This window comes from Phalacrocorax aristotelis, chromosome W (assembly GCF_949628215.1).
Source record: "Phalacrocorax aristotelis chromosome W, bGulAri2.1, whole genome shotgun sequence".
NCBI lineage: Eukaryota > Metazoa > Chordata > Aves > Suliformes > Phalacrocoracidae > Phalacrocorax > Phalacrocorax aristotelis.
The window spans coordinates 11,237,004-11,251,456 of record NC_134310.1 but is presented as its reverse complement, the minus strand read 5'-3'; the positions used below and the strand labels follow the sequence as shown (position 1 = coordinate 11,251,456).

Here is a 14,453-nt window from a genome sequence, read left to right as displayed (position 1 = left end):
GCAACCCTGAAATAAATAAGCAGTGCCTCTCCTGAGTGTGTGATTATTGACTCATTGCACACTGGGCAACAGATATGCTTTTTGGACAACAGTTTTCTGGAGATTCAGGTGGGACCACTATGAAGCCTTGCTGAGATCATCTTGCCAGCTGCCAGTGGGGAGAAGCTGCTCTTTGGACTCCAAGTGTGCACTGACCTGTTGTTTGGAGGACTCCGTGAGTAATCTCCCTGTCTGGAGTGGGTAAGCATGATAAAGAGACATTGCATGGAGTAACAATGGGTAAAGCTATTTTGTAATAGGTAAAGGTATTTTGTAAGCTTTGTGCATGTTTGGACAGTGATGACTGGAGTGCATGAAAGTGTAGTTGGTAAGAATATTCTTTTTGGATAACAATATGGGAGCAGGATGGGGGGCAGGACAATCTGCAGAGGTCTCCCCTTGCTCCCTATTAGGATGCATCCTGAAACATTGGGATAAGTTTGGTGGGGATCCTCTAGAAATGAGGAAAATAAAATAATATTGTACTCAATGGTGGCCAAAGTATAAATTGGAGGATGAGGAGAAATGGCCAGAAATGGGGTCTTTGAATTATAATACAATTTTGCAACTTATGTTGGTTTGCAAAAAGGCAGGATAAATGGGATGAAATCCCATATGTGGATTTGTTCTTTAAGATATGATCATGAAACAAGGAAGAAATGTAAATTGTTATCTGATTTGAATGTATTGATGATGATGGAGGATAGAAAGAAATTGTCTCAGTGTTGTTCTGCTTGTAGTATTGAAAAAAAATGTTTAAAAATGGATGATGAAGAAGAGGATGTGCAGTTGTTGGTTCCCTCAGATAGGGATCAGGATAATGTTGTTGATGGTACGAGAAGGGGTAGTGACAGATTCAGTCCTATTGCAGGCAGAACTCGAGTGCAATAGAACCCAGTGATTCAGGCTCCACTGCACCAGGCAGTAGGGCCAGATGGAGAACTTGTATATGTGAGAGTTCCTTTTTCAACCTCAGATTTAATGAGTTGGAAGGAGTCTGCTGGGTCATATCAGGAAAATCCAGACAAAATGTCCAAAATAAAATTTTCTAGATTTTTTTTAAAGAAGCATTTTTCCCAGTGCCTTGCTAATTCAAAATAAAGCCAGGATTCATTACATCATAAGGCTTATTGATCCAGCTGTCCTTTGCATGTTACAAGAGCCTGAACTAAATATGGTGTTTCATATGCAGGGGGTTATTTAGGAGTACTTACTGTACTTAAACTTCATTTTAATTCTGTGTTAACTTAATCATTGACAAGGATGAATTGTTAACCAGAAAGAGAGGGGGGGATGTAGGAACTGGATGCATTTAGCTATTGCAAGTTTTTCAGGCACTACTGTCATGGTCCATTTCGATCTCTCAAATTTGCAGGACAACATACTCTGCAAATTAAACTTTATTTTATGAACTCATTAGGAAAGAAAACCAACACACACGACAAACAAGGGCTCAGTCCCCTTTGTACAGACTACTCTAACATGAGTTCACTGATTCATCACTTAATTCATGAGGTTTCTCACTCACAAGTTACCTAATTCATAACTTGCAACTCGTAACTTGTAACTCATGCACCTATGAGCAAAATAGTTACCTGGCCAACGGTGAGAATGTTCATCCTTCCTCCTTTGTCACAGTGCAGATGTCCCCTGTATCACACTGGGAAGCACAAAAGCCTCAGCAGTCCAGCTGCTGTTGGATCCGCTTCAAAAGCTTTTTGGGTAAGCTGACATATTTATACTGTCCAACTTGGATGGTTGGTCTATATGATTTCCATGAGTTAGCAAATTCTGAAGAAACTGCCAGACAACCAATATGCAAGGATTATGGCTGCAGGAGACAGCAATCTTCAGGTGATAATGGCTGTATAATGACCTTTAGCCCTTCCTGGCCAGTGTCCTGCCTTTGTGTTGCACTCACTTTGATCTAATGGTGCTGCTCTCAGTATGCATCAGGCCTTAGTATGAGCTGTGTGTTAGCCAAAATCTGAGCAGGAGTTGAGCGCACAGTCACAACTCCTGTGGCGGATGTTGAAATTCAACAGGGAAAACATGGAAAAATAAAGGGAAGTAGCAATGCCACATAACCAGTCTACCTTCTCACTATAGCAGCATACCAGACATCTTCCTCTCCTATGTCCCTTTCCCAAAAGCTCAATCCTTTGCCACCAAATTCCATCAGCTTTTCTGCACAATTCTTCTGCTCCCCAGTTGCTCTCAGAGTAATTCCTTACTTGTCCAGTGTACCTTCTGTTACTCTATTATCACTAGTATTTTATTGGCAGTGCATGTCTGTCTAAAACTGAAGAATGTGGCCTTATACATGATGTTAACTACAGTTTACTACTGCAAATTATTGGAGGGTTTGCGGGAGCGTAATATAGTCAATTTGCCAGGCCTCCCCATATTTATATTTCAGCCATCGTCCCCCATACTACAGAGGCTTTACCCGCTTCGCTTGCTTGATTGCAGCGCATGTTTCACATTCAAGGATAGTCTCTGCAATAGCATCCATGGTCAAGTCCACCCCTCGATCACAAGCCCATCTGTATGTTGCATCTCTCCCTTGATGGCCTGAAGTGTCATGGGCCCACCGAGCTAGAAATAGTTCACCCTTATGTTGCCAGTCCAGATCCACCTCAGCCACTTCAATCTTGGCAGCCTGATCTACCTGCTGGTTGTTCCAATGTTCTTCAGTGGCCCGACTCTTGGGGATGTGAGCATCCACATGATGTACCTTTACAAGCAGTTTCTCTACCCGGGCAGCAATATCTTGCCACAATGTGGCAGCCCAGATGGGTTTGCCTCTGCGCTGCCAGTTGCTTTGCTTCCACTGCTGTAGCCAGCCCCACAGGGCATTTGCCACCACCCAGGAGTCAGTATAGAGATAGAGCACTGGCCACCTTTCCCATTCAGCAATGTCTAAGGCCAGCTGGATGGCCTTTACCTCTGCAAACTGGCTTGATTCACCTTCTCCTTCAGCAGCTTCTGCTACTTGTCGTGTAGGGCTCCATACAGCAGCCTTCCATCTCCGGTGCTTCCCCACAAGGTGACAGGACCCATCAGTGAACAGGGCATACTGCTTTTCATCTTCTGGCAGTTTGTTATAAAGTGGGGCTTCTTCAGCACGTGTCACCTCCTCCTCTGGTGAAAATGCAAAATCTTTGCCCTCTGGCCAGTCCATAATCACTTCCAAGATTCCTGGGCGACTGGGGTTTCCTACTTGAGCCCGCTGGGTGATCAGTGCAACCCATTTACTCCACGTAGCATCAGTTGCATGGTGTGTAGAGGGGACGTTTCCTTTGAACATCCAGCCCAGCACTGGCAGTCGGGGTGACAGGAGCAACTGTGCCTCAGTACCAACCACTTCTGAAGCAGCTCGAACCCCTTCATATGCTGCCAATATCTCTTTTTTCATTGGAGTATAGTGGGCTGCGGACCCTCTGTATCCCCGACTCCAGAACCCTAGGGGTCGACCCCGGGTCTCCCCATGTGCTTTCTGCCAGAGGCTCGAGATAGTGACATTCTCCCCGGCTGCAGTGTAGAGCACATTTTTTACATCTTGTCCTGCCTGGACTGGCCCAAGGGCTACTGCATGAACTATTTCTCGTTTAATCTGTTCAAAGGCTTGTTGTTGCTCTGGGCCCCATTTGAAATCATTCTTTTTCCGGGTCACTTGATAGAGAGGGCTTACAATCAGACTGTAATTTGGAATATGCATTCTCCAAAAAGCCACAATGCCCAAGAAAGCGTTCTTTCCTTTTTGCTAGTTGGTGGAGATAAGCCTGCTATTTCGTTCATCATATGCATTGGAATCTGATGCTGTCCATCCTGCCATTTGATTCCTAAGAAATGGATCTCTTGTGCAGGTCCCTTCACCTTACTTTGTTTTATGGAAAAACCTGCTTTTAGAAGGATTTGGACTATTTATTCTCCTTTCTCAAACTTCTACTGTGTTGCCCCACACGATGATGTCATCAATGCAGTGAAGGTGTTCTGGAGCTTCTCCTTGTTCCAGTACAGTCTGAATCAGTCCATGGCAAATGGTAGGACTGTGTTTCCACCCCTGGGGCAGTCGATTCCAGGTGTACTGGACGCCCCTCCATGTGAAAGCAAACCGTGGCCTGCACTTTGCTGCCAGAGAGATGGAGAAGAATGCATTAGCGATAACAGTGGTGGCATACCACTTGGCTACCTTTGACTCCAGTTCGTATTGAAGTTCTAGCGTGTCTGGCACAGCAGCACTCAACGGCCGAGTGACTTCATTCAGGCCACGATAGTCTACTGTTAGTCGCCACTCTCCATTAGACTTCCGCACTGGCCATATGGGACTGTTAAAGGGTGAGTGGGTCTTACTGATGACTCCTTGGCTCCTCAGTTGGTGAATGGGCTCATGGATGGGGATCAGAGAGTCTCTGTTGGTGCGATATTGCCGCCAACGCACTGTTGTGGTGGCGATCGGCACCTGTTGTTTTTTGACCCTTAGCAACCCCACAACAGAAGGGTCCTTTGAGAGACCAGGCAAGGTAGACAGCTGTTTAATTTTTTCCATCTCCAAGGCAACTACACCAAAAGCCCACCTGTACCCTTTTGGGTCCTTGAAATACCCTCTCCTGAGGTAGTCTATGCCAAGGATGCACGGAGCCTCTGGGCAGTCACAATGGGGTGCTTCTGCCACTCATTGCCAGTTAGGCTCACTTCGGCCTCCAATACAGTTAGCTCTTGGGATCCCCCTGTCACTCCAGCAATACGGATGGGTTCTGCCCCTATATATTTTGATGGCATTAAGGTACACTGGGCACCAGTGTCCACTAAAGCTTTATACTCCTGTGGGTCGGCCGTGCCAGGCCATCGGATCCACACAGTCCAGTAAGCCCGGTTATCCCTTTCCTCCACCTGGCTGGAGGCAGGGCCCCTCTAGTCCTGATCATGGCAGTCACAACTCACTTCCTGTAAATGTGAATCAGGAGTCTATTATGCTCAGAAATAAAATCAATACTTCCACTCCTCTGTCTGGGGACCTGTTCACTGGAAATTGGAGCAGCAGCTTTCCTGGAAGAGCCTCCCTGAGTGACTCTTCTTCCTTGCAGTTCACGCACTCATGCCTCTAGGGTCGAGGTAGGCTTGCCATCCCACCTCATCATGTCCTCTCCATGGTCACGCAGGTAGAACCATAGGGTAGTCCACGGTGTGTATCCTCTCCTTTGAGCCAAAGGATGCTTATTCCTAACAGCTGAGACACTGCTCTGTCGAGGTGGGGAGGAGGACATATCTTCTTTGAGTTGCTGGACCTCTTGGGATAGTTTCTCCACAGCAGAGACGAGCGAGGAAGAGATTTGTTTCATAATCCTGGAGTCTATCAATCACCTTTGCCACTGTTGGTGCCTCGACTTCTTTCCAGGACATTACTGCCAATGAGTTTGCATGCAAAGATTGTGTGCTCCATATAAACTTCCGTCACATGGGTTGTGTGCACTCGGCTTCATCTGGATCTTTGGATGAGCTTTGATGGTCCAGGTCACCATAAATCACCTCAAACACAGCTAATTCCCTTAGATACTGGATGCCTTTCTCCATAGTTGTCCATTTTCCTGGGCGATATGTAACATCTTCTTTCAAGGGATACCTTTCTTTCACTCTGGACAGGAGTCGCCTCCAGAGGCTGAGGGCTTGTGTTTTTTTCCCCAATTGCTTTGTCAATGCCCCCTTCCCCAGAAAGGGATCCCAGTTGTTTGGCTTCCTTCCCCTCTAGTTCCAGGCTACTGGCCCCATTATCCCAGCATGAGAGCAGCCAGGTGACAATGTGCTCACCTGAACGACGGCTGAAAACTTTTCACGTATCTCGCAACTCACTCAAGGGCAGGGATCAGGTGGTCTCTATTTCATTTATGACTTCTTCCTCCTTTCCTCATGACGGCCCTGCTTTTTCATCATCCCGTTCTAAACGATTTGATGTCCGCTTCCAATATTTCGTCTTCTGTATGGGGGCAACTGATACTGCCACGGTTTGATTCTCTGAGTTAGCTCCAGTGCTTGTCGTGGGGGTTTGAGTAGCCACAGTGCTTGTCGTGGGGGTTTGAGTGGCTGCAGTGCCTGTCACTTTGCCTTTCAATCCAGAGACCTTCTCTTCCCCTTGGGAGCACTGAATACTGTTGAGCAGGGCTCGGTATGCATCGGCCAGGCCCCAGCACGTTGCAGTTATCTGTGTCTCTCTGGAGTTTCCAGCGTAACAATATAGTTTCTCCAATATTTCTCCAAATATTCTACTAGTTTTTTAGGGTTCTGCACTTGTTTGGGGGTGAAACTCCAAAACACTGGGGGTGCCCACTGCCCTAGATATTTGCCCATGCTATCCCAAATGCCCTGCCACTCGTAACTATCAAGCCTCGGGGCAGATTTCTGGGTGATATTCTCAAGTTGCTTAGTCAAAACCAAAACAACATGCCCAAAAACTAACAATAAGTGCTCCTTAACCACCCAAGGATGTTCAAGATACAAAAAGGCACAGATATCATAGAACAAAGTTGCAGAGGTACTATTCTGTATATGGAAGAAATAAAGTCTCTCCGAGGAGGAGGTATAATTGCTGATCACCTCAACAAGGTAGCATCCAAAGTACAGTAATGGTTTCAGCAAAAACCCCAACTACCAGATAAAGCTGAAAACGAGTGTTTGCATAACAAATCTTGTAGGCAAAACATTACTAATCACAGCAGAACACAGCAGACTAAACAAACCAACACCAATCTTTAACACAAACTACAGAAATGACAACATGGTGCTGTGACTAGCAGCTGTTGTTATTTCCAACCGTTGAGCCCCATGTTGGGCACCAAAAAGACTGTCGTGGTTTCGCCGGCAACTCAGCCCCACACAGTTGCTCGCTCACTCCCCCACCTGTGGGATGGGGGAGAGAATCAGAAGGGTAAAGCTCGTGGGTTGAGATAAGAACAGTTTAATAGTTAAAACAACAACAGAAATGCAATGTAAAGGAGAACAATGAGAGGTGTAAAACCCCGGGGGGGGGCGGGAACAAACTGCCGAAACAAACCACATGTGACACAGCAGGTCACTGTCCACTGACCCAACACCACCCCTCCCTGATTCGCAACCGCCCCCCTTAATATATTGGTCATGGTGTCAGAAGGTATGGAATGAACATCCAATTGGCCAGTCGGGGTCAGCTGCCCCAGCCATTGCCCTGCCCCTCCCGCCATGTTGGCAGAGCTCGGGAAGCTGGAAAGGGCCCCGACCACGCAGGCACCACAGTGAAGACAGTTAACCCCTTCTCAGCCAAAACCAGCACAGATGGTAACTCAACCACTTCCCTGAGAAGCCTGTTCGAGTGCTTGATAACCCTTTCAGTGAAGAAATTTTTCATAATATCTAATCTAAACCTCCCCTGGTGCAACTTGAGGTCATTTCCTGTTGTGCTATCACTTGTTACTTGGGAAAAGAGACTGACACCCACCTTGCTACAACCTCGTTTCACGTAGCTGTAGAGAGCGATAAGGTCTCCCCTTATCCTCCTCTTCTCCAGGCTAAACAAGCAAACTAAACTGATATGGCACCTGGATCAATGCTATATTGCAGCACTAATCAGTTGCTGTGTATGTCTTTCCCTTTTACCAGAAATGCTCCTCAGATTCACCTTGTACAATGGCCATCTATGGATCCATGCTTCTGCCCACAACCTACTACTGACTATCAGTTGGAGCAAAATTTCAGAAGAGTTTAAGGGTTTAACTACTGCATAATGTTATTAACTTTTCATTGTTTGGACCTGATTTACAAGATGGCAGTTGGCTATAAAACCTAGTTAGAGGGAAAAATTTTCATACAACAGGATTTTTTGTGTATCTAACCTTAATTAAGAGTACCTGATGTAAGACATGAAGTTCCAACCAAATTGTAGCACTAAATTTTGGGAAGTGTCTGGAATTTACACACACCACATGGCCCCTGGTGAGTTAACTTCTGAAGGTCCTGTAAGAGACATCTCACAAACTAACATTCTCTATCCCTCTTTTCTAACCAGGAGGATCTGCTATGAGCTGCCATATGCCCTTTAACTGGCTTGCATTCACACCATCATAGCAAGTGTACATTCTTTAATTTAGCTTCTCCTGCCATTCTTTTCCTTTCTTTTGGTATCTTGTCCTTTTCTCAGTGCTTCCTGCCCAGGCCTTCTTCTGGCTGAGATTGCTTATTTACTCTCATGTCTGTCTTTATTTTCCCTGGAGATCCTCTGATCTGTACATCCTCCTCTGTTAACCTCCCCATTTTTGAGGTTAACAGTAAACCTACATATTACTGGCCATATCAAATCTCTAAAACTACTTATTTAAAGAAGTCTTTGCATTTTCAAGCTAATCCTCTGCATATCTGCTCTTACTTCCAGGGCTCTGGTCTCATGCACATCTTGCCTATGTCTGGGCCTTTTTCTATGCTCGGAAAGCCCTTAGGGGAAGTCTGCAAGACTTGCCAATGCCACCTCAATACTCAAGACTGTTGTGCAGAAAGGCCTCTCTTGTAATCCATCCTACTACTACCAAATTTGATTAGAGTTTACCTGTCCTATTCTCATAATTCTACCTAAGTGTTATGAGACTAAGGTAAGGTCACTTCATATTTCATATCCTCCACCTGCCCTCCAGACAAACAGCTTTTGGCTTGTGAGCTTTGGGATAACACCATCTTCTACTTGAAATGCCACGTACCTCAGAGATGCTATGGGAAATAGTTCACACAGTCTCACCCATAATAGTGTTCCTGTCCAAGACATCAGAATTTAAATAATAAATTCCAAGTTACTTTTGGATAGTAGTAATAAGACAGGAAAGGCAGTAGTTTAGTTTCAGTGATAGGCTTGTATCACAAGTTTTTGCAAGTTAATAAATTTTGAATTTAGGTATACGTCCAAGACAGAATGTTTATATCACAGAAACACTGGGGATCTGGCGAGAAATGAAAGGCCTACCCTCTGGAAAAGAAAAGAGTTCAGACTTCCTTAGCTTCCTCCTGCAAATCTTATTCTAAGTCATACTGAGTTCAGTAGGAATGGTGGCACAACCAACGGCTACTTGCTTGAGTAGGATGTGCAGCACCATCCACTGACTTCTTTGTTAAGATCACCACAGAAGACAGTTTTAGATGGATGTGCTGGGTCTGGCTGGGATGGAGTTAACTGCCCTCATAGCAGCCCATATAGTGCTGTGCTTTTGCATTTGTGGCTAGAACCATATTGATAACATGCCAGTGTTTTGGCTACTGCTGAGCAGTGCTCGTACAGCATCAAGGCTTTCTCTCCAAATCCCCCACCTGGCTCAAAGGCCAGTAGGCTGGGAGTGGGCAAGAGGCTGAGAGGGGACATAGCCAGGACAGCTGACTTAAACTGACAAAAAGGATATTCTATATTATATGATGTCATACTCAGCAATAAAATCTCAGGGAAAGAAGGAGGAAGCAGGGATGTTCATGGCTATGGCATTCGTCTTCCTAAGCAACCATTACATGTGCTGAGGCCCTACTTTCCAGGAAATGGCTAAACATCTGCCTGCTGATGGGAAGTAGTGAATGAATTGCTTATTTTGCTTTGCTTGAGCACACATCTTTTGCTTCCCCTATTAAACTGACATTATCTTGATCCACAGGTCTTCTAGCTTTCCTTCTATTTTCTCTCTATCCTGCAGGAAAGGGGAATGAGAGAGTGTGTGAGGGATTTTAGATGATGGTCTGTGTAGGGCCACGATGGAAAAATTACACGCTGAACACAGCTGTGAGAACGCGACCTTGAAGAAGGGAACTGGGAGGATTGTTACTGAACAATATGTTGTTGCAATCCGGGAGCCACTGTTAGCTGGCAGAGCATGCACCTGGCAGGCCTTGTTGCATGCGCTGGCCAGGCATTCATCAATGCCTAGTTGGTACTTTTCCTTTGAATCTGCTGAGGGTATAAAAAAGGGGGGCTCAAAGCAGAGGGAGGAGAAAGGACACAGAGCATGCTCTATGAACCACAGAGGATGCCCTGAAGATGCCCTGAAGAAGCCACGCCTACCTCCCTTCTCCGTGATGACCCCACTAATGGTCACCCTCCTGCTCAGCGGTGTCTCAGGCATAGTTGTGTTGGTAAGACTCTCATAAAAGAAAACAATATGCTAGTAACTGCTTATGTCAGGCTATAATAGAGCAATAAATACTGTTGTGCTTTTTAAATATTGTGTGTTGGGTGAACTTTGTGCATAGGAACCCTGTGAACCTGCTACAGAGAGGCAGGGTAGCTGTTTGGCTGGGGTCAACCCACCACAGTCTTCTGGAAATTTAGCTAGACTCAAAGGCTCAAGCAAACAATTATTATACAGACAATTTTGGTATCTGAAATACATAATGCCTTTGAACCAACAGGTTTAGAGAATTACTAGTAAGATACAGATGGTTAACCTCTGAACATCAAGTCTTTGGTCTTCTAAATTTATTTGATCTTTCATGTCTCATTTTCTGTTAGCTGACCAAATATGGTCCAGTGAATTTTCAGATTCTCAACATTACACAGCACAAATCAATATTCTGAGCTTTCCACCTTGCTTAGTTAGCATCCATGAGTAAAAATCACAGAATCACAGGTTGGAAGGAACCTCAGGGATCATCTAATCCATCATTTCTAGGTAAGAGCACAGTCTAGCCAAGATGGCCCAGCACCCTGTCCAGACGACTCTTGAAGGTGTCCAATGTGGCCCGAGTCAACCACTTCCCTGGGGAGATTATTTCAATGGTTGACCGTTCTCACGGGTGAAAAATTTCCCTCTCGTGTCCAATCAGAATCTCCCCAAGAGCAACTTGTGTCCATTCCCCCTTGTCCACTCCATGTGACTCCTTGTAAAAAGGGAGTCTCCATCTTCTTTGTAGCTACCCCTTAAGTACTGGTACATGGTAAGGAGATCCCCTCTAAGCCTCCTTTTCTCAAGGCTGAACAAACCCAGTTCTCCCAGCCTATCCTCGTATGGCAGGCTTCCCAGTCCTTTGATCATCTTGGTGGCCCTTCTCTGGACCCCTTCCAGCCTGTCTACATCCTTTTTGTATAGCGGGGACCAGAACTGTACACAGTACTCCAGGTGTGGCCTGACAAGTGCTGAGTAGAGTGGGATGATGACTTCTTTATCTCTGCTGGTGATGCCCTTTTTGATGCAACCCAGCATCCTGTTGGCCTTCTTGGCTGTAGCAGCACACTGTTTGCTCATGTTGAGCTTCCTGTCCACCAGGACCCCCAGGTCCCTTCCCACAGAGCTGCTCTCCAGCCATGTGGATCCCAGTTTGTGCTGCACTCGTGGATTATGTTTTCCCAGGTGCATGACCTTACACTTGTCCTTGTTGAACTTCATAAGGTTCTTGCTGGCCCACTCTTCCAGCCTATCCAGATCTCCCTGCAGAGCAGCTCTCCCTTCTGGAGTGTCTACTTCCCCACTCAGTTTGGTGTCGTCCGCAAACTTCATCAGGCTACACTTGATTCTGTTATCCAGATCACTTATAACATTGGGCCCAATATTGATCCCTGGGGGACCCCACTAGTGACAGGTTGCCAGTTTGAAAAAGAGCTATTTACCACCACCCTTTGTGTGTGGCCTGTCAGCCAAAACCTCCAAGGATGGCTACTCCACCACTTCTCTGGGCAGCCTGGTCCAATGCCTGAACACTCTTTCAGTAAAGAATTTTTTCCAAATATCCAATCTAAACCTCCCCTGATGCAGCTTGAAGCCATATCCTCTTGTCCGATCGCTAGTGACCTGGGAGAAGAGACCAGCACCCACCTCACTATAACCTCCTTTCAGGTAGTTGTAGGGAGCGATAAGGTCTCCCCTCAGCCTCCTCCAGACTAAACAATCCCAGTTCCCTCAACCTCTCCTCATAAGACTTATTCTCTAGACCCTTCACCAGCTTCCTTGCCCTTCTCTGGACACTCTCCAGCAACTCAATGTCCTTCTTGTAGTGAGGGGCCAAAAACTGAACACAGTATTCAAGGTGTGGCCTCATCAGTGCTGAGCACAGGGGCACTATCACCTCCCTGCTCCTGCTGGCCACACTATTCCTGATACAAGCCAGGATGCTGTTGGCCTTCTTGGCCACCTGGGCACACTGCTGGCTCATATTCAGCCATCTGTCAACCAGCACCCCCAGGTCCTTCTCCGCCTGGCAGCTTTCTAGCCACTCCTCCCCAAGCCTGTAGTGTTGCATGGGGTTCTTGCGACCCAAGTGCAGGACCTGTCTCTTGGCCTTGTTAAACCTCATACAATTGGCCTTGGCCCATCGATCCAGCTTGTCCAGGTCCCTCTACAGAGCCTTCTTGCCCTCAAGCAGATCAACACTCCTGCCTAACTTGGTGTCGTCTGCAAACTTACTGAGGGTGCACTCAATCTCCTCATCTAGATCATTGATAAAGATATGAAACAAGACTGGCCCCAGAACTGAGCCCTGGGGAACCCTGCTCATGACCGGCCACCAACTGGATTTAACTCCATTCACCACAACTCTCTGGGCTCGGCCATCTAGCCAGTTTTTTACCCAGTGAAGAGCACACCCGTCTAAGCCATGAGCTGCTAGCTTGTCTGGGAGGATACTGTGGGAGACAATATCAAAGGCTTTGCCGAAGTCCAGGTAGACAACATCCACGGCCTTTCCCGCATCCACTAGGCGGGTCACCTCATCATAGAAGATCATTTCCCTATTCCCCATTCCCCCTGTGCCGCTTGGGGTGGGGAGGAGATAGAGAAGTCAGGAATGCAGGAGTGAAGGTGAACCTGGGAAGAAGTGGGTGGTAGTGTTTGAGGTTGGGTTTTATTTGTTTGTTCGTTTATTTTTAGAAGTTTTGGGGTTTGTTTCCTCACTGTCCTACTCTATTTTTAACTGGCAATAAATTAAATTAATCTTTCCCAAGTAGAGTCTGTTTTGCCCATGACTACAATTGGCAAGCAGTCTCCTTGTCCTTATCTTGATCCATGAGCTTTTCCACCTTATTTTCTCCCCCGTCCTGTTGAGGCGAAGAAGTGAGAGAGCAGCTAGGTGGGGATCTGGCAGCCAGCCAAGGTTAACCTACTGCAGCATCTATAACGAAGTTGACTGTCACATAACTAAGAAACTTATGTGCTGGATCAGAAAATCCAATTCAAGAAGCTCATAAATAAAAGCAATACAGGAAACTTGGAATATCAGCCACCGTCAGCTTCTCTTCAAGCTGAGCTGTTTACCAAAAGTGTATTCGACTTTCCAAAGGATGCTATATTTCTGAAAAACAAGATTTTCCACAAGACTTGCTCTTCTGTTCCCTGCCTTTTTCTTCCTTGGGCTTTCCTCCATTAATTGCCGGCCCTTTCACACCAGGGCTATTGGAGGAGCTGAGCTGGGCTCTCACTTGAGGATTCAGGGGGATGCAGGAAGATGAGCCATGCCCTGCTGACTCAGCTCTGCCCAGGGCATCTGGCCCCATTCTTACCCCCCGCGGCAGCAGGCGGCTTGCTCACCAGCCGCTGGCCTGGCAGACACTGCACCCAACCAAGCCGCACTATTTTAGACAACCCCAAGGGCTCTTGGCCAGATTTACGGTGCCACCAACGTAGGGCTCAGATGGGACCCCCCTCCACAGGCTCCCACCCCAAAATGTGGGAGGGGAAATAAGTGATATTGCAGCAAAAGATCCCCACAGGGTTCACCTGAGGACAAGCAGTTCCCTCGAGCCCTTCCCCCCCACCCCCCCGGTGGCTTGCCTGTGTGCACTTGGTAGTGGGCTTTCAAGTGGGAGGACTTCCCGTAGACCTTGCCGCAGCCACTGTAGGGGCACTTGTGCTGCTTCTCAGCTGCCAACTTCTCCTTGGGGGGCACAGTGTCGTGCAGGTGAGGGGGCTGCCCTGGCGCCGAGTTTCGTGCTCTGTGGTCCTGTCACTGTCAGAGCCCACATCTTCATCTGGGCTCTCCACGTTGCTCCTGCAGACGGAGGGGACGGGCAGGGGCCAGTACTTGTTCAGCTCCACGAGGCTCTTGGTGATGGTTACCAAGGTGCAGTAGTCCATCCAAGCATCACGAGGGTCACACAGCTCCTTTCCCACCTGCATCTTGCCTGGCACTTTCAGCCATGCCACCTCAGACACAGCAGAGCAGTTGGAGATGGACACCAGGCACTGGGCAGCCATGAAGTCCATGTAGGCAATGGCAGACATGGTATGGGAGCAGCCCCACTGCTGCTGTGCACAGTCCCGTCCCTGGGTGGCGCAGGGCACCTCAATACAGTCCCTTGGGGCCTGCCGCGCTGTAGCGCCAGGTGCTACAAGCCATGGTCCGCCAGCTGCTGGAGGGTCAGTCCAATATTGGGCAGCGTGCTGCTGGAATGAGGCTCAGACACAGCTACTGGAGCCAACCTCGAGTAGTTC

General features: G+C 47.2%; 1 protein-coding gene across 1 annotated transcript; it reads right to left on the bottom strand.

Moving 5' to 3' along the window:
• Window positions 1–9,720: 9,720 nt before the first annotated feature.
• On the bottom strand, window positions 9,721–14,243 carry LOC142049740 (Krueppel-like factor 9). The gene is given in 3 exon segments (XM_075077673.1): window positions 9,721–9,725; window positions 13,794–13,952; window positions 13,955–14,243. Coding segments are annotated over 3 exon segments (453 nt in total).
• Between the last annotated feature and the right edge of the window lie 210 nt (window positions 14,244–14,453).